Here is a 19,601-nt window from a genome sequence, read left to right on the forward strand (position 1 = left end):
ATATGTAAATCTTGTGTGTATATATATGAAAACATTTTGAATGGAATGAGTGGTGGTGAAAAACAAAACCTTGTTACATAATTTTTTAAAAGATTTATTTATTTATGCATACAAGAACTGGGGTATAGGCCAGAAGTATGGGGGGTAAGAGGATTCACCAGAGAGAGTGGGGTATAGAATAGGCAGACTGTCTGAAATACACTGCTGAGGGGAGCAATGGGCAAGTCAGGAGAGGTCTGCTGCGCCATGCAGGTATATCTCCCTGGCTGGGAATCGAACTTGTGATGCAGTGGCTGTGGACAGCCTCATAGGTTGTGTCTTAACCCCTTGCACCACCAGGGAGGCCCGTTATATAATTTTAGAGTGTTTTTTCCATCTTATTTTAAATTCAGATGCTTTGCTTATATAGTAGTTAACAATGTCCTCCAAGACATGTCTAGTAGCTAAAAGCTGAAATATTTTAGCATTTCACAATGTTAAGCAAGGGTCTAAAATTAAGTCAACTGAAATAACAGTCAACTACTTCCCAACTATTCATCAATACATTACCACACAGAGTAGGAATAAGAAAATAACTAACTCTATATAGTCTGATATCAATATAAAACACTTTATCACAAATATTTGTTGTAATCAATGTAATCTAAAAAAAACAGGAATGACAAAGAATTTCTGAAATTACTTCAGTAGTTTGTTTGCATAACTTTTACTTGGTGCAATGTTAAGCTTTCATTATGTAAAATTACACTAAAAATTTCGGGACACCTATATGTTATCTATGATCTATTTTAAATTATAAATCTACTTCTTGATTTACAATATCAAGTAGATAACTGTATATTTTGTTAGAAAGATTTTTTAGTTTGAAATATTTCAATTATAGAGCCAAGAATTTAAATTAGAATACTATACTTTTACCATATGATTAGAAATACCAATAAGAATTCACGCCATATAAACATATTTACTCAATAAAGTACATTTTTGCTTAACCATTTTTACTAAAATGGCCAAAAGACAATGTCACTCCCACAATATATCCTAGCAAGCAGGTTCTAGTTTCTACACAAATTTTCTGCTGAAAGAAGAGATCCTTAGAGAAATGGCTGATTCCAAATCTAATGCCAGAAGGTATAAAATAAGGCTGAAAAAATGTTACATCAGAAATAAGGAAGACGTTTACAATTAATGTGGTTTTGAAAAGGGTGTCAAGACAATTCATATGGAAGAAATAATCTTTTCAACAAATGGTGCTGAGACAACTGGATTTCCACATGCAAAAAAATGAAATTGGATCTCTAGTGCATGCCATACATAAAAATTAACTTAAAATGCAAGATATATCTAAATGTAAAACTATAACTTGCGGGGCGGGGCGGGGTGGGGGAAGAGGCAGAAATCATCATAACCTTAATTTAGACAATTATTTCTTAAATAGGACACCAAATGTTTATGTGACAACAAAAAAATAGGTAAATTGAACTCAATCGAAATTGGGATGCAATGTATGCCATTAAAAAATTATTGTGAGGGCCTCCCTGGTGGCACAAGAGGTTAAGACACAACCTATGACGCTAACCGCAGCCATTGCAGCATGAGTTTGATCCCCGGCCAGGGAGAAACCCACATGGCACAGCAGGCCTTTTCTGGCTTGCCCGATGCTCCCCTCAGCAGTGTATTTCAGTCAGTCTGCCTGTTCTGTTCCCCACTCTGTCTCAGGTGAATCCTCTTACCCCCGACCTCTGGCCTATACCCCAGTTCTTGTATGCATAAATAAATAAATCTTTAAAAAAAATTAATGGGAGAAAATGTTTGCTAACCAAATATCTGGTAAGGATCTAGTATCTAGTCTAAATAAATTATACATTATTTATATAAAGCAAATATTCATTTTGCACCTAAGGTTAGCAGGATGCTTACTTTCCCTGACCAATTCAAGACATCAAGGATATATTGTTGAGGGATAAACACAAGTTCAAAAACCACCACTAAAAAATTAGGTGATAAGTATAGAAATTTGAAAGACTATGAAAAATTGAAGAATTTCAGGTAAATACCTATATATTGACACAAACAACAGAGTACTTGAGCAGGCTAAGCAGAGGTTTCAGAATAAATGTTATTGTGCTCTGCAATGATTTGTTGTCAACATTTGAATGTCTTCTTCTATCTCTTACTCCTTAAATTTGAAGTGTCCATGCTGGACACTTGATCTCTTGGGAAACTGAGCATAACTAGAACAAAGTGTATTTTTCTTGATCAAGCCCTGTGGGAGAGACAGGTCGGTTGTTGATTTGGGGAGGAAAGAAGGCTCTTGGTTCTTCAAATTGCCCTGCCCTACTTTTTTTTTTGTAGGCTCCTCAACTCTACTAGGAGGTATTACTAAGTGGAGATACAAAAAAAAGAAAATAACATGCACCAACTGATATGAATTGAAAAGCTAATAAACTAGTACTCCTGACTGTAGAATTCATAGCTTTTGCCACTATTCTAGGTTGCTGCTGCTTCGCAAATATGACTAGGCAGGTCATCCTTCCCTGACTCTCAGACTATCCATTTTCTTCAAGGGTTACTTCTATCACAATCTTGGGGAAGGGTTTACAGGATGGATGGATGATTGATTGATATATTAGATAGACAGATAGTTATATATATAAATTAGTACATTCAAAGGGGGAGAAATGATGAGAAAATAAACCCCTATATCTCAAAATATTTTATGTACTTACAAATCAATAAAAATTACATTTAATATTTCACTCCCTACACTCTCATGACCTTTCTTTCTATTGACCTTCAATTTAACAATCCTATTATTTTTCTCAGTACAAGCATGACTTCCCTAGATTGCAAATGCATATTAAGCTTCTTTTGAAATATATGATTATTTTTATCTTGAAATCAACATTTTTTTTTTTTCAGAGTAGATTCTGTACTTGAAACTCAGCTAGCCACTTCATTCCAATATAATCTCATGGGTAAAAATTATTACTCCCTTCTTACAGATGGAAAATTCAGGTTTAGAGAAGTAAAGTGATTTCCCAAAGGTATCAAGTGGCCAAACTGCAATTCCAACCAGAGCTTTTGCTCTAAAGCCCCAGCTCTTTGCCACATAACAATAGCTTTTTAGATTGTGTGTGTGTGTGTGTGTGTGTGTGCGCCACACGTGTGCACTCCCCTATATGCATCTAAGGCCTCCTTCTCCTATGAATCGCAAAACTATTACTGGAATATGTGGGGATGGAAACAATTTTTCATCAATTTATAAGAGAAAAACTATGAAATTAATGTGTTAAGAACTGAGATGAAGTGGTCCTTAGCTTCCAACTGGTATTTGTTGTTCTCATTTCTTTCTTCATACAGCTCTTGAATGAACAAATAAAGTCATATATCAATATCTGCAAAGGTGTGGAATTTTTCCCACAGCAACAATCCCATATAATTGCAATTAATCACATCTGGCATAATCCAGCTATTTTACCATGTTTGTTTGTTTTTTTTCCACATTACTATCACCATTTAACATTTTGGATGGCTCTAATTTGTTTCATATCTGTTTCCAGTTTGTACATAACTTCTTAATGGTGAGAGAGTTAATTTTTATTTCTGGAGTTTACCAGAGAGTTTGACATAGATTATATCCTCCGTAAATGAATTTTGATTCAAATTAAATGTTTCTGTTACTTTAAACAGTTGAGTATTCATGTCTCAAATGGTATATTTTAACTATTTAGACATCAGAAGTTAATTTTATGAAAAATTTCTAACTTGAAACATGTGATAGCAGTCCTTTTTGTTAATCCATTGTCCTTGATGTCAGTTTTGCCCACTTTTCCTTCCAATAAGAACATGCTGGTTTTAAAACTTACAAGAAGTTAGGACAAAAAAAAAAGTAAATAGAATATAATGTATGTTTAATTATGTAGGTTTTTCTTATCAACTAGTAAATCCTAATATAGACTATTTGAAATTAGTTGACATTTGCAGGGTTTGACATTCATCTTTTCTTCAGCTGTTCTCAGCAGTGATGATTACTTCTGCTTTATCAAGTCAACATACAAGTAAACTCAGTATTTTAATGTCATGATATTTAAGAGAAATGAGGAGCAACTTTCAATGCAATGACAAGAGTCAAATCAGTTGAAAATCAGCAGGCATTTGGAAACAAATTTTCCCTAGTATTCTCATGCCATAGTTTCTAGCCAGTGTCACTGTATGTTCTCTATAATCCAATTTCTTTTAAAATGGCTTTCAGCTCCTTTTATTTTGTGCACTATTGATGTTAAGCATGAATGAATGCAAACACTTGCACCATCAAAAACAAATAGCATCTTACCACCCGGAATGCCCTGGCAGGAGTCCACAAAAACAAGATTTAATTCCTAAGAATAGCAGTGGGTTGGTAGGATTAATGGGTGGTCTTTCCAAAAAATAGCTTATAAACTTCACTGAAATAGTAATTTGGTACCTTGGGATCAGCATTTGTCTCTTTATTATTAGTATTTTAACTGTTATCTTAAAACAGTATTCAGTAGAGAAATTTAATTTTAAAGTCACAATTTTGAAACTATTATTTTTAAAACAACAAAAATTTTCCTGATAATTACTGATACTTTGCATTATTAACCTAAAAACACTTATAAGACTTAGTAAGATTTCTAGGTAACAAATGAAACTTATTTTGTCTATAATATTCAAGAGTTCTAGCCATACTGGTGGAATTTCTAAGTCAATCCAAAACAGTCAATGACTACATTAAAAGTCTAATATTTAAAATCACCTAAGATAAGGACACTACTAAATCCTACACAAAAATTCTTTATTTACTTAAAATTGTCATTTTATAATGGCCTCTTTTCCTCATGACTTGAGATGGGGAAGGAAGGAGGAAATATACTGATTAGACTGTTAATATAGTTCCAGGGCCAGCTTTCTATTAAATATGTGCCTTTCTTTTTACCACACAAATTAGGGGTACCCAGGGACCCCAAACAAACAGGGTACATGTTCTAACACCTCCTGCCATTTGCCACATAAAGGGAGCATACACTCAGTGTAAAAGATCTTCAACATAATTAATATGGATAGAGAGGGAAAAGGATATTATTAATTCCAATAAAAAACACCAAAACTTACCCATCCTCTTATGGATAAATGCCCAGCCAAACAGGGTAGGCCCTAACCTGTATTGCTGAGGCCCAAAATCTTGCCACAGGTCTTCTGGCAGGGAAGCATAGGAAAGTGGTTCTGAAGCAGGTCTCATAGAGTTAACACAAAAGTAATATACATCAGGATAACAGCTGCCATTGTCAGCCTCTCCACATGTCTCTCACCCACATGTCTTTTTCAAGTCTCTACAAGTCTCTTTCCACATATCTCTTTCCCAGCAGGACCAGAGTACAAGTTGGCCACAGGAGCAAGAGAGGCTCCAGGCCTGACTGTCTTCCATGCTCTGTAACTTCACTTGGACACTCAGCTCCACCCATAGTTCCTTGTAGCTATTCCAAGGCTCTATGTAAGTAGAGTAGGGAACATGGTACTTCCCCTAACATTTTCACTTGCCAAATGATGTACTTGTCCTCTCTTGGTTTATATCACAGATTCCAGCAATGCCCACACAGAATAAGGCCAAGAGTCATAGGAATAGCACTACCCTAAGATAATTTCCAACTTGAAAATGCAAGCTCTCTTCTATTCACACTTTTCTGACAATGTGCGAAATATTTATGGGAAAAATTATAATTTTTTTTATTTCTGATAACTATGCTAAATAATATTTTTTTTTACATTCTTGATATTTTAATCACTTTGTTGCACATAAATTTTACAGAGCATTTAATGTGGCAGAATTCCTCTTTTCCTGATTTGAAAAGTGGCAGTACCTCCAGTGGTCACGTACATTTTATATCCCTCATTCTCAGAGAATGCTTCTCAGAGCCCGATGTGGAACTGGGCTCCCATAAAAAGGTTCAGATAGTTTTTTTCCAATGTCCAGAGTAGGACTTTTCCAATACATATCACCTTGGTTTGTGGCACTAAGGTCATAGAGACCTATAAGCCACAGGAGACACTGTTACAATGAACTTAGAGAATGTAGATTACTTGAATTTAGGAACACTCCAGAATTAAGTTTTTTTATGGAGAAACCTATCTTAAGGCAGATTAAACATGTAGAGGTAAAGTTTTGTCATATAAAATCATCTCCTTATCACATGTGACCTATTTCTCCTTAACACCTCAGGCCAGTTAGTTCAGAATATAAACTCCCAGTTTGTCCTATTTACTGTAGAATTTATACCTATATATATTTGCCATGCATATATATTTACATTTAGTTTTTTTTTTTTTCTTTACTAATCTGTCTGAGTTTAATTGTTTTTTCATCTTGTTGCAGAAGAACATGGCAGGGTAGGGAATTTTCCCCTGTGCCTGACACTCATTGCTGTCTTCCAATCAGCTTCTGAATGAGAAAGTTCTCATTAGCTGTGGTCTTTGACAATATGTTCTTACCTTGATAAGAACAATACTATTCTGGGACACAGCATATACAAATGCATATCTAGACACTGTGACCCTATAAGTAGCTTAGGTGGGTGCAGTGTTTGAAAAAGAAAGAAAAGAAAATGACTCCTAAAGAGGAGACCCCACTTCTTATACTAATTTGACCATTAACAGATACTTTACAGAAATTCTGAACCTCACTTGAGTCTCCCTGACTCTATATTGAGTCTTTTTCCTTCAATACCTGAACACTTTAATGTAGGCCTTTCAGAAAGATGTGGAGAGAAATCCTTCCAAATATTTTGAACTTCTTACATAATCCAATGAGAATGATAAGAGCTCTGTACTATGAGAATTTTGCATATATTATTCCATCTTGCCTCCCAAACATCCTTAGAAATTATATCCAGGATTATTAAAACTTCATTTCAGATGAGGCAACAGATTTTCTGAATATTTGCATAATTTTTTTCCAAGATGACAGACTAGGTAACTTAAAATATGAAAGTTAGATTCTTTTGTTTGATTTCAAAGAGGGCATCTCCCATTTTATCTTTGTTGTATAGCCAAAGAAGGTGTTAGCAGATAGTAATATAACTTCCCATTAATTATCTTAAATGTTATCTGTTAGCACCATACATTTTCCAATCCAGTGAGATTAGGAATTGAGTCTTGATCCCAGATGAAAATCCAGTGGCTGGGTATCCTCTGTGAAGTCCACATTACCTCCATGTGTCTCTTCCAGACTGATTACCAGTGCCCACAAATAGAATAATGGAAATGTGTTAATTTTACCATGTTGGTCTAGCTTGCAGCACAGAGTTTCTAATCATCTCACTCTGTGTTCAGAGGATTGCCTAGTCACTAAGACCTCAGTGTGCCTACCTTAAACTCCTGCTTATAACCTGACACTCTGAGACAGAAGAATCTGCCTCTTGGCACCAGATTCATCTCCCAGTGGCCTGGCCAGTTTTCTGGATTCCTTCTGTCCTGAACCATTGTTTATCCTTGGAGTTCTATCATTTTTAAAAACTAGCAGTTCAAATGTCTACAGATTTCAGACAGGTAGTGTAAATGAATGAAGTTGGACAGACAAACTGAGGTGAATTAGAGCACAAATATTAGGTCTAAGAATTGCGAGATGAATGCTGCTACTGGGTAGTCATCTGAGAATGTGGGCCCAGAGTCATCACCTTCACAGAGTTTAAGAGAAGATAGAAATAAACTGCAATCTTTATATAAAGTTGATAACTCATCCAGAGTTAATTTAAAAATTATATAGATACACAAACAACTGTATACTGTTCACAGTTCTAGCTTATAATTTCTGCCTTAATTACTTAACCAAAGCTTAAAAATCCTCAGCCTTAATTTCAACTAAAAGCGATGATTCAGCAACAAAACTTGATATCTGAAAATTAATTGTAGAAAACTTTGATAACTACATCAATGAATTACAAAAGTGGTCAACCTTAAGTTTACTGGGAGACAATTCTCCACGAGTCTTTGATGTTTCTATATATATTGTGAGCAAGAGTACTGACTGTATTGTTTCAGACAATCTGTACACAAACAGCCCTAGAATACAGAGATGGAGTTTCTCTCCAGAACAATGGTGATACATGCTCACTTCTCACCATAAATTACTTACGGATTTCCTAAATTCAGGGTTCCTTTTATGTTCTGCAACCTACTGCCCAATTTGCATTACTGTGAATACTGTGACTCATTGAAACAGTAAAAATGATAATACTCTATTATTGTTGTATTAAGTTTTTGGTCTCCAACCCAAGAATTTTGTGTCTTCTGAAATCAATAAAACAGTGACAGAATAACATGCTAGGTAGCAAATAGGGCAAAATCCCAGATTTCTCATGTTTCTTGACAACTGATTAGGTTTTTTTCTATCGCAGCTGCTCTAAAAACAACAGAGAACTATCTTTTTCCACACTGTTTAGCACAATTCCACGAAATCACTGTATTTCTATTTTGTTTTGAAAGTACAACATAGCTTTATTCTCCGTCAAAACAGTCATGAACTCCCATGACATAAAATACCTATATACCTTTCATCCCATTGTTGCCATCTATTTTTTTAATTTTTAAAATTTTTTTATTTTTATATTCCCCATACAATTGCACCCCCCTTATTTTGACCCCAACCCTCCTTTCCCACCCCCATAGTGTGTCTCTGGTTCATAGTTGTTTATTGATTTTGATTTTTTCTTTCTTTTAGTTATTCTTTTATTTTAGACCTCATCGTAGTTGTTAGAAAATAGTCTGATACTTAGAAGTAAATCAAAATGGCAGATTGTTAAGATATATGACCTGGGTTTAAACTGTGGTATGTCATCTACTGGCTATGTTACTATGGATTCATTATTTAACTCATTCCTCTATTTATAAAATGAAGATAATAATACTAGTTGACTCCTCGTATTATTTGAGAGTTAAATCAGTCTATGTATTTTATGTACTTTACTAGCATGTGGTATATAGTGAAAATGCAAGCAACACAACTGATTATTATTCAATTGAATATCTCTTCAACAAATTCAACTAAGGAGTCACCTTAAATGAAGGTTGATTTCAATTTCCAATCTAACTCTTTCATTGGGAACTGAATGGTAGACAATTTAGGTTAATGCATATGTTTGATCTTTTCCCAATTCAAATACTCAATAATTTAATAAAATATACCATTTTTTCATAGGTTTTTCCCTTTTGAAAAATACCTCTTCTACTAATGTTAGCAAGGATCAAACACCAATCCTTCTCCAGTCAAACTGTGAATGTACAAATATTACCATATATAATTTTAATGCCAAACAATTATATATTTGACCTTTTACACCCAGAATCACATAAATATTAGAAGTTTTCTTCATAGCTCTAATCAATTCACCCAAATATTACTTGTCTGAAACAATGTTTCTATTTTCACTCTGCTGTATCATTTTTCTTAATGGTCTCAAATAATACTCCTTATTTTTCAAAGAGGTATCCCTTCTATTTTTCTAAGACTATAGCAAAATAAATTCCAAAGGGCTAAAATAAAACAGAGAAAGCAACAAAAATCTGATTTGATTTTTCTATACTTAACCAAACCCCACCCTATTTCCAAGCAGTTAATCCCCTCTTAAAACAGTACAATAGAACAGCTAGACATAAAGAAACGGAGATAAAACTGGCCAGCCAATATATTGTTCTTACTAATCTGCACCATTTACATAAGGGTTAGAAGGCTTGTTTTATCATTTAAACTGGCTTAAAAACCTCTTTGCAAATGAGATTTAGTTCCTACAAAAGAATGCATTCTAGCTATTTGGTGAGTTTCTGCTAGACTAGCAGTGGGGGCTGACTTGGCAGTAACTTAAAACTACTTCTTTGGCTGTATAAAGTATATGCAGATAGCTTCCAGCTGCCAAATTTGAAAAGTGTCAAACTGATTAAATTCTTTCCAGGAGGTGACTAGGATCAGGAGCAGGTTAAGAAGCCAATAATATCAGATTTTAAACTATACCTGAGCAAACTTATCCTTTATGCAGGTACTTTAAAAGTGGCTTTGAACTTTTTAGAGCCCCTTGTGTCTTCCTTTGAAAGGGAACAGAAGGGCAGACAGCAAATGAAATTCAGAGACAGCAAGACTTAAAGTAGTTTCAAACTGTGAAGTGAAGACAATTTGAACTCTTTGATTCATTGTTGGTCTGAGTGGTATTGGGCAGAAGGATAAAATGTAGAACTACGCATTGCCAATGTTAGCACAAAAGATTAACCAGAAGAAAAAGATTTTCTTAACAAAGATCAGTATGCCCTTTGCATTAAAATCTTATTTTGAAAACCATGATTAGGGGCCTCCCTGGTGGCGCAAGTGGTTAAGCACCACACTATGAAGCAATCCACAGCCTCTGCAGCAGGAGTTCGATCCCTGGCCAGCCAGGGAGCTACCCACATGGTGCAGTAGACCTCTCCTGTGGTGCCTGCTGCTCCCCTCAGCAGTGTATTTCTGACAGTCTGCCTGTTCTGTTCCCCACTCTGTCTCTGGCAAATTCTCTCACCCCCTACATCTCTGGCCTGTGCCCCAGCTCTTGTATGCATAAATAAATAAATCTTTAAAAATAAAAATAAAAATCATGATTAACCAATGTTGGTAACACCAACCAATTATTTGTTTTACCTGGCACACCTTGAGCAGATGTTCAGTGTGACCTTGGCCTGAGGTTCAGCAGGGTAAGTAGCACGACTTTGGTTAAATTTGCTCCCGGAAGGTACCAAGGTAGTTACTCCCTCCATTCTTAAATCATCAAGGTCCTCTGTAACAACATAAGCAATTGGAGAGAAAAAATTAACTCGAATAAATTAAAGGAGAAAAGTTCATGTTTTCAGGTATCTGCCAGTAGTACTTAGCAAAACCTATTTGTACTTTGCAAAATTCTGACCTCATACAGCAATTATTTCTCAAATCATTTCTAGACATAATTAGAAGCAAATGTATGAGGAGACTTACAGGAGCAAAATGGTGAAAGATTTAATCAGTTTGGACAACAGGCAGACAGTATTTGACTACAGAACATTTATATACAACCTGTACTTTAACCATTCAGGGAAACCAAATCACAATCTCTGCAGCAATTGGCTCAAATGGTCAGAGCTGGCTCAATGACTACAGGCTTCCCTATTTTTTGCCTTTGCTTCCAATGTAGGAACAACTATCCAGAGAAACATAAATTGGCTTCTACATTAAATTACATTAGATATTTCACTTCTAATTAGTCCATCTTCAGTTTCTCCATCAACAAACTCCCGCCAGACTTTTATGAAGCTCTTCTTCACTCTAAAACATTCTTTTTTGTATTCACCTGGGGAGGACAATAGTATATTGGATAGTTATGCCTAGTGTTCACTGAAAGCACCTTCTATCCGAGGTCTTAAGTTTTGAAAGATATGTTACCCTTTTAACATAACCCTCATATAATCATATAATATATATATTATCTCTTGTTTCATTCAGAGAAAATGAATCATTAAAAAAAGATTCACTTACTTTCTCTCCCAGTCTAAGCAAAAGAGGGACATAATATTTCAAAAGGTAAGGTATAATTTTGCTAAAACATAAAACATTATTGAGGTGATAACCTAGATTAAAAAAAAAAAAAGGTGATAACCTCTCTCCTGTTAGAAATTCCAAACATCTTTGACACCCCTCACAAAACAAATGAGAAGGTTTCTAGATTTAACTGTATATTGCAAACAAGGCATTTCAAGTTTCCCTAAGATTGTGACAACTCTGGGTCTAAGTCAAGAACAGACCTTGCATAACTTGAAGAAGTCTTGTCAATAGACTCCTTCCATAGATATCACTAAGTAAAAATCCTTTCATTAAGTCTTACAGGAGCAATCTAGACATGCCCTTAGGATCTATTTTAACTCAAATTCATCTAAACCTCATTTCCTTGGGCCTCCCCTGCTGGCTCAGGTGGTTGAGCGCCGCGCTGTGAAGCTGTCCACAGCCTCAGCAGAGCAGGTTCGATCCCTGCCAATCAGCGAGGGTCCCACATGGCGCGGGCAGACCTCTCCTGTTGTGCCCACTGCTCCCCTCAGCAGTGTGTTTCGTCAGTCTGCCGGTTCTGCTTCCTGCTCTGTCTCTGGTGAATCTTCTCACCTTCCCAAGCATCTGGCCTGTACCCTGGTTCTTGTATAAAAAAAAAATAAATCTTAAAAAAAAAAAACCAAAAAACCTCATTGTCTTGACCTGATTACTAAGACTTATTCCCCTTGTTTTAGGGCAATAATCACTTCAAATCTTTGTGCTTCTGTTGAACTAGTTATGAGATAGCTTACCTGAATTAAATTGTGAGCTTGCAGGAAACAGTTGCCCAACATCCTGTTTAAACAGGTGGACCAAATCACAAGCTGCAGATCACTGCCTAACATCTTGTTGTAACATCCTATTTGATATATCTCACCAAACTGAATAAAGGCGCCATAAATTGAGAAAAAGATGGCATATCCTGACAAATGATCATTTCACAATTTCCTAGAAGTGGTATAGCCATGGCCTCCACATGAGCAAGTGATGAAAGAATCTGATCTAGAGAGACCAAGATCTCATTAGCATGCTAAAATGCACACCCCTGGGGGGATACTTAAGATGCTAGTGAGATATGTGATGTATGAAGTACATGGAACTGCTTTGTGCATGCCCCAGTGTACTCTCGTTCAAAAACATGCTATGATGCTGCTCCTCTCTATCTCACTCTGAAAGACAAACTCTTCAAAACCCTTTCCTGGCTCTCTTCAGGGAAAGAGGTTAGAGATTTTCTTTTCAGACCTGCCTCCCTTGTGCTCAAGAATAAGTTTAAACTTCTGGTTGCTTGCCCTATGCCTCTTGGTTGGATTCTTTTTCAAAGATAAAGAACTATGAGTTTGGTAGTAGTTACAGGCTCTCCTGTTAATGATTCCTTCATCCAACATAAACATTATGCTTCTGGAGAACACGAAACTTTTCAGTTTACAAATTAACCTCTTATGAAATTCTGTTAGCCCCTCCTTCTCATTATTATTCACCACTACAATATCCTGGTATGCCACTCGTGATTCTGCAGAAGACAAGCACCTCATGGTCTTCTTACTTCTGTTAGAGAACTTATTGTAGCTCATTTAGTTTTTCTCCAAGAAAAACAACAACAAAAACTCTTACTACCTTAAATTTTATTTGTTTGATAGATGATACTTCAAAACTTGAATGTGAAACAAAATGTTATCAACAATCTGGACTTAAATTTACAATACAATGCTCTGCCTGACTTAAAATGAGCACCAATAAGCAGAAATATTGCACTTACCACAGCTTGTCAACTAGTCAAAACCCATAGAATATGCTTTTTTTTTAATGTAACTTTTGGGATGCTTTGAAAACAAAGTGTTTATTTTTCAAGTCTGCTACAGATCACTGCCTATAGAAATGAACAAGATGCTTAAGACACTTTACATGAATTCCTACTTATAAAAAGTAACTATTATACAAGTTGTATTCAAGGGGGAAAAAAGTATATGGGGCCTCCCTGCAGAATGGGTTCGATCCTAGCAGGCAGGGGCGATACCCACATGGCATGGCAGACCTCTCATGTCCTCTGAGGCATGGCAGACCGCTCCTGCTCCCCTCAGCAGTGTATTTCAGTCTGTCTTCCTGTTCTGTTCTCCGCTCTGTCTCTGGTGAATCCTCTCACTCTCCTGCACATCTGGCCTGTACCCCAGTTCTTGTATATATGAATAAATAAATCTTCAAAAAAAAGGATATGGAAATTTATGGAAATACTCTAGCAGATCATTTTGCCAAGAAGACAGCGTTAATCAAGATTATGATTCTCTCTAAGCTCTTAAAGGATAAATCCTTAAAGGAACTCAAGAAACCATTAGAAAATACCATTATCATTCCTTCATTCTGAAAAGAAAACTGGAAAGAATGTGGTTCTAGTTTCACTCAAGGAATCTCTGGTGCTCTCCAGACAACCTCTTGGTGGCAGTAGATAGTTTTGAATGAATATTAGCTAAATTTCTTCATAAAAATATGTATCATGATACTGATGAATTGTTTACTATTTTAAATCGACCTATCTGGGGAAACTTTAAAAACACAGGTGAGGTCATTTTTGAGTCATGTGTCTTTGTCAACAACATAATTCTAGAAAAACTGTAAATCTGGTAGATGGTCAGAAAAGTTTCAAATGTCTTTTGAACACTTTCAAAAGTATCTGTTAGTTATTGTATGTTTATTTTCAAGATGTTTGACGTATCTGTTTGCCAAAACGTTGCCATCTTTGTGATTGCTAAATGCTGCTTAATTTTGTGTTTCCAATCTTGGGAACATAAACTTTTATATCAAGTACTGAGGTATACTTGATATACCTCTTGTGAGGTACACTTCACAAGAAACATTATAAAAGCATTTTGCAAGGCATTACCACTTATTCAGACTTATTACTGCTCTTACCCCCTACAAACCTCTGGAAAGATGGAATGAATCAATGACATCCTTGAAAAACAAATTAACAAAACTTTGAGAAGCCCTAGAGATAATTTGGTCAAAAGTACTCTCATCCACCTTTACTTCAGTAGGGTTTACTCCTATGGTGACACATTGTTTATATCAGCTATGAAGTGGTAACTGGAAGGCAGTGTGATTCAGGGTTTTACCTATGATAATATATGTCACCATGGTGAATATCAGTCCATTCTATCCAGACTCTTTCTTATATGCACCTGTGTAGCCACTCTCTTATCAGATGATCACCAAGATGATACAACATTAAAAAACAAGACATTATTATAATACAGTTGACTATGGAGACAAGTGAACAATCAGCAAGTAATGAAGAAGGATTTGGATCTCTCTAGTGTTATCTTTTAGCCAACTGCTTGCAAGGGAGATAATGATTGAAAGAGGGATTGAGAGACTGAATACACAATTGTAGCAATAATGGGTAGATTATTTATGACATTAGCACACTGAACCACATCCTCTGCTGGAATCCAACTATTGAAGTCAAACCACAACATCTGAAAAAGTTGACCCAGTTGTTTATTAGGACTTGGTTAATTAAGGACAATTTCCTCCTTTTGCCTGCATTTTCTCAGAACCAACCAGAGAAGCCAAATGTGTTCTCCAAACAGATGTATAAGACAGTCTGTTTCCAGTTAGCCTGTCTCGAGTAGCCCTACATCTCAACTTTCAGTCAGAATGTATCTCAAGCTTCCCTTTTTTCTATATTCTTTATAAAACTTCATCATGTCCCCTACCTGCCTTTAGGGTCCCCGGTAAACGCAAGTGATGGTGGCTAGCTACTTTACTAAAAGAAGTTCTGAATAAATAGCCTCTGCTTATTCTCATTTGGGCAGTCTTCATTTATTTTTGGAATGGCAATATTCAAATATCTAAAGGGTTGGTACTGGGAAGGGATGTCAGAGTTCCACCTGTGGCTCCAAAGAAGCAATGGGTCTAAGGAGAAAGAAGCACATTTCTGAGTCAACATAAAATCATCTTAATTGTATAGCTGTTCAATGGCAAGATTGTACAGTGCACTGTAGGAGATGAACCCTTACCCTGGATGTATTTAAAGCAGAGGCTGGATAATTATTTAGGGTGAATGATTTAGAATTTTACTGAGAATTGTAATAAAAGATCTCTGGGGTTTAATGTAAAACTAATCTTCTCTCATACATTCTCACTATAATTCTTGATGGATTTAAGGTATATCTGATACTGCTAGAAAGAAGAAATTGTATAGCTGTTTAACATTCCCCAATATGCTGTTTCCTTTCAAATTTCTCTGCTTTTTCACATTTTTTCCATCCTTCTCAAAGTTCAAAAGATTGTTTAATTGAAGCAACAATTTTGGCAGTTTTGTTGCTATGAATCAGACCTAAAAGTTGCTTCCTCATTTTTACTGTTAGAGCTACAAAGCACCCAACACTGACTTATTTATGAGGTGAGTACTATTTTACTTTTCATATTGAAATGAAGATATTATATGGTTCATTCTGGGCTACAAAGTTCAGGCATGATGACCACCCATGACCTCTGAATACATACCCAAGGATCAAACCCTTAATGACATACTTGCCTCTGTTACAAACAAGATACAAAATAGGAATATGAAGCTTCATGATAATTACCTAAGCATTTGGAGGTTGCTTGACACATGTAGAGAAAGGGATAACACATGGATTTTATGACTATATCTTGATGAACAGTAAAAACTCCATGCCAGGATTTTCCTCTCACTTGCAAAGTTTTATATTTAACAAGGCATTTTGAAGATTGCCTAGCCACCCATCCCTATCTGGGGCATCAACTCCCCTTTTTTTTTTCCCAGCTTAAAACAAATATCACAGTGTGGGAGTGAAAGAATCCTAGAGGAAGAAGACTTCTGGAATTCATTTGGTGGTACTTTGGAGACTTCAGGGTGTTGAAACTAAAACTTCAATTCTATGGCTGTGGAAGTGTCATATGCAACTATGGTGATGGCAGTGAAACTGATTCCTGCAGTGCTATGAGAGGATTTATTCAGAAATATTCATTCTTTCATTTTTTTAATTTACCAGTAGTGGTTCTGCCAAGGAAAGTCAATGAACTCCTAATAACTACTGAGTGTTACCAAACTCTAAAAGGGTGATTATCTATACAGAATCTTGCATTCTGTTTAGTCATGGAAGTATCCTAATAATCTGTGTTTACAATGAATAAAAATAAAATACAAATCCAGGTCCAATCATAGCTCCATTGCCTTGATAACTTTATTAAAGGGAGCAGATATCTAGGATTAAATAATCAAGAGAAAGGAACAGAAATACTTAAGACTTAAATTATGGAAGCTTTCATAAATTGAAAGAGAGAGAGGAAAACAAAATGCAATTGAGTAAGATCCTATCCAGGATAAGGATAAGATAAGTCAAGGGAGGAAATTCCAGGAACATGTTTAAATATAGAAAATTTAGAATCTTTGACATCAGTGGTATCAGTCTTTCTCTCCTTCTGATAAAGGGGAATAAATTAAATCTGTTTTAATTAAATATGTTTTAAAGAGATAATAGTAGATGCTTTTATTGAAATGAAAAAATTTTTAAATTTGTAAAACACAACATTGTATTTCTTTGAACATGGACAATATTTTGAATAATATGACCTATAATCATTCTTAGTTGAAATGAATATATTCAACTAATAATTCAGTGAATAAGTTTATAAATATATTCCTCTTAACTATACATTTTCATTAGTAAGTCCTTATTTAAAAATATACAAGTTTACATTCAATTAAATATCAAGAATATATTTAGTATAGTCAACATAATCAATGTATTCTAGAACTATACCATCTAATTCGCCACTAGTCTCATGTTGCAATGGAGCACTTGAAATGTGACTAGACCTAACTAAAAAATTCTATAAAAGTAAAATACATACAGGATTTAGAAAATTGAGTATGAAAAAAACAATGCAAATATTTCATTTATAACTTTTATATTAACATTTTAAATATTAATTAGAATTTATAGAGTTAAAATTTACTATGAAGATTAAATTTGCCTGTTTCTTCTTTATTAATATGTTACACTATATATTATAATACAGAAAAATGCATGTATACACATTCTTAAACTTAACCACATGTATTCACGTATACATACACACATATACCTCTATGATTATTTATTTTTAAATACCTAACTCTTTTCTGATACTTGAAATAGGAATTAAGTCTTTCTCACTTAGTAGGGTAATTTTAGCGTTTTAGATATTTGCTATGTTTTTTTCTTCAAATGTTAGCCTTGTGCTTTTGTCAAACTATTCAAAACATTTATTAATATGTGTCGAGGGAAGATTTTTGCAAAATTTTTTAAACTTTTCAAATTGATCTCTATATGGACATGACTTTTGGAAAACTGGTTTTTGAAGAGATACATTTGTTGCACTTGCCCATAGTCATTTGGAAAAGCACAAACTGGAAACAGGGAGATGAGGCACATAGATCTCTGTATCAGTAATGTATGTATAAAATCCTGTGGTCCTAGAGTCAAGGGATATCAATAAATAGAGAAAGAAAATAACTGGTGTTAATTTCAGAGGAAGATTCAACAGGTTGTAGTGAATGAAAGTGAAATCCTAGTAGGGTTTTCCACTTACCAATTTGAGGGAATGCAGGAAGAGATTATACCTTTGGTTTGGTAATGCTGAAATGAAGTTATCTTCAAGATATCCACATGGATGTTTGTAGACAAAAGGACAAAAGTATGGAGTAGTGTGTGTGAAGGGTGAGAGTGTAGACTGGAGGCACAGACCATAGTGACAGAAAACTCCTGGCTCAAACCAAAGAGTGGCAATTCTTATGTTTACCTTTCTTTACAAGTGAAATGCCTGCACTATGTGAATATTATATATGTAAGGAGGGAACACCACACTTATTGTTTTTTACAACAGACAACACAAAACTGTATCTTATTTGAAAGATAGCCTATAAAACCATGATGCATCTTTGAGTCACAGGGACACTGTGAGAAAATGAAGTAATTTATGACTAAAGACGTGAGTACTTTATCTTTACTCAACAGCAAATAAGCAAGAATTAATCAAGCAAAGAATTGTTTTGATTAACTTTAAGGAAAAAACAGCTGCCTAGATGAAATAATCCCAGGACTTTCATTCAAGTGTAATCCATGAAATAATTTACAGCTGCTTGAACTAAACAATGTGGGATATGAGTGAATTTTCACATCTGTTTCTAGGAACTTTACAACAAAAATTAGAAGCTTTCCAAATATAAGTCCCTTAACTATGATTCAATGCTGGGTTACACAAGAATTATATGGCAGTTTTTCCCTGCATTGCAATTGGTCTGTTGATTTACGTTGATAGAACTGATTTGGTCAAATATTTTAAGCAGATGTTACATATTCTGAGTGAATTATTAAACATAAAACAAATGTTAAGAAAACATATAAGAAATTAGACAAGTTTAAATAAAATATTTATGAAAAAGTTTTTGTAATGTGAGACAGCTATATTTCCTTAAAAGAAAGAAAGAATGGATAGCAAAACATAATTCACTTAGCTGGTTGAAAGGGAGAAGGATGTTAAGACCATGCTTCTATGGTTCTCTCTTTTTACAATCATTCCTCAAATATGAATTTAGCATTCAATCTCAATGCATCAGGAGAGTACAATTTAGGCAACTTCATAAATATTAAATAGTAAAACAAAGTAGTACATATTAGAAATGATAGGCTGTAACTTTTTAGAATAACCTTAGCTTAAATTTTTAAGTTAGTACTGTTTTGAAAAAGGTCTTATGGAATTTTAATGCAATGCTGAAGTTTCACTTTTCAATAACATAAGAGAATGTTACAGAATATTTACTTTTCTTGACCACATAAGATCAATAAACAAAGTGATTAAATCTATAACTTATGGAAAATGTGTGTGCAAATTTAAAATATATATATATATACTCCATTTCTTCTATTGCTAACTGGAGGAGTAAGAATCTTTCTAAGATTTTTTTTCTTATCTACCAGTTCCTGCTTAATTTCTCTGACCACCA

General features: G+C 34.8%; 1 protein-coding gene and 1 long non-coding RNA gene across 3 annotated transcripts in view; one reads left to right on the top strand and one right to left on the bottom strand.

The window, feature by feature from the left end:
• CUNH8orf34 (chromosome unknown C8orf34 homolog) overlaps nucleotides 1-19,601 on the bottom strand; it is a 334,852-nt gene that overhangs the window by 110,878 nt on the left and 204,373 nt on the right. Inside the window, 1 exon segment of the mRNA XM_037505640.1 lies at nucleotides 10,679-10,814. Within this exon segment, the coding sequence (XP_037361537.1) occupies nucleotides 10,679-10,814 (136 nt within the window).
• LOC129145298 (uncharacterized) overlaps nucleotides 1-19,601 on the top strand; it is a 116,317-nt gene that overhangs the window by 6,434 nt on the left and 90,282 nt on the right. The window lies entirely within an intron of this gene.

This window comes from Talpa occidentalis, unplaced genomic scaffold (genome assembly GCF_014898055.3).
Source record: "Talpa occidentalis isolate TD23 unplaced genomic scaffold, MPIMG_talOcc4v2.1, whole genome shotgun sequence".
In the NCBI taxonomy this organism is placed as follows: domain Eukaryota; kingdom Metazoa; phylum Chordata; class Mammalia; order Eulipotyphla; family Talpidae; genus Talpa; species Talpa occidentalis.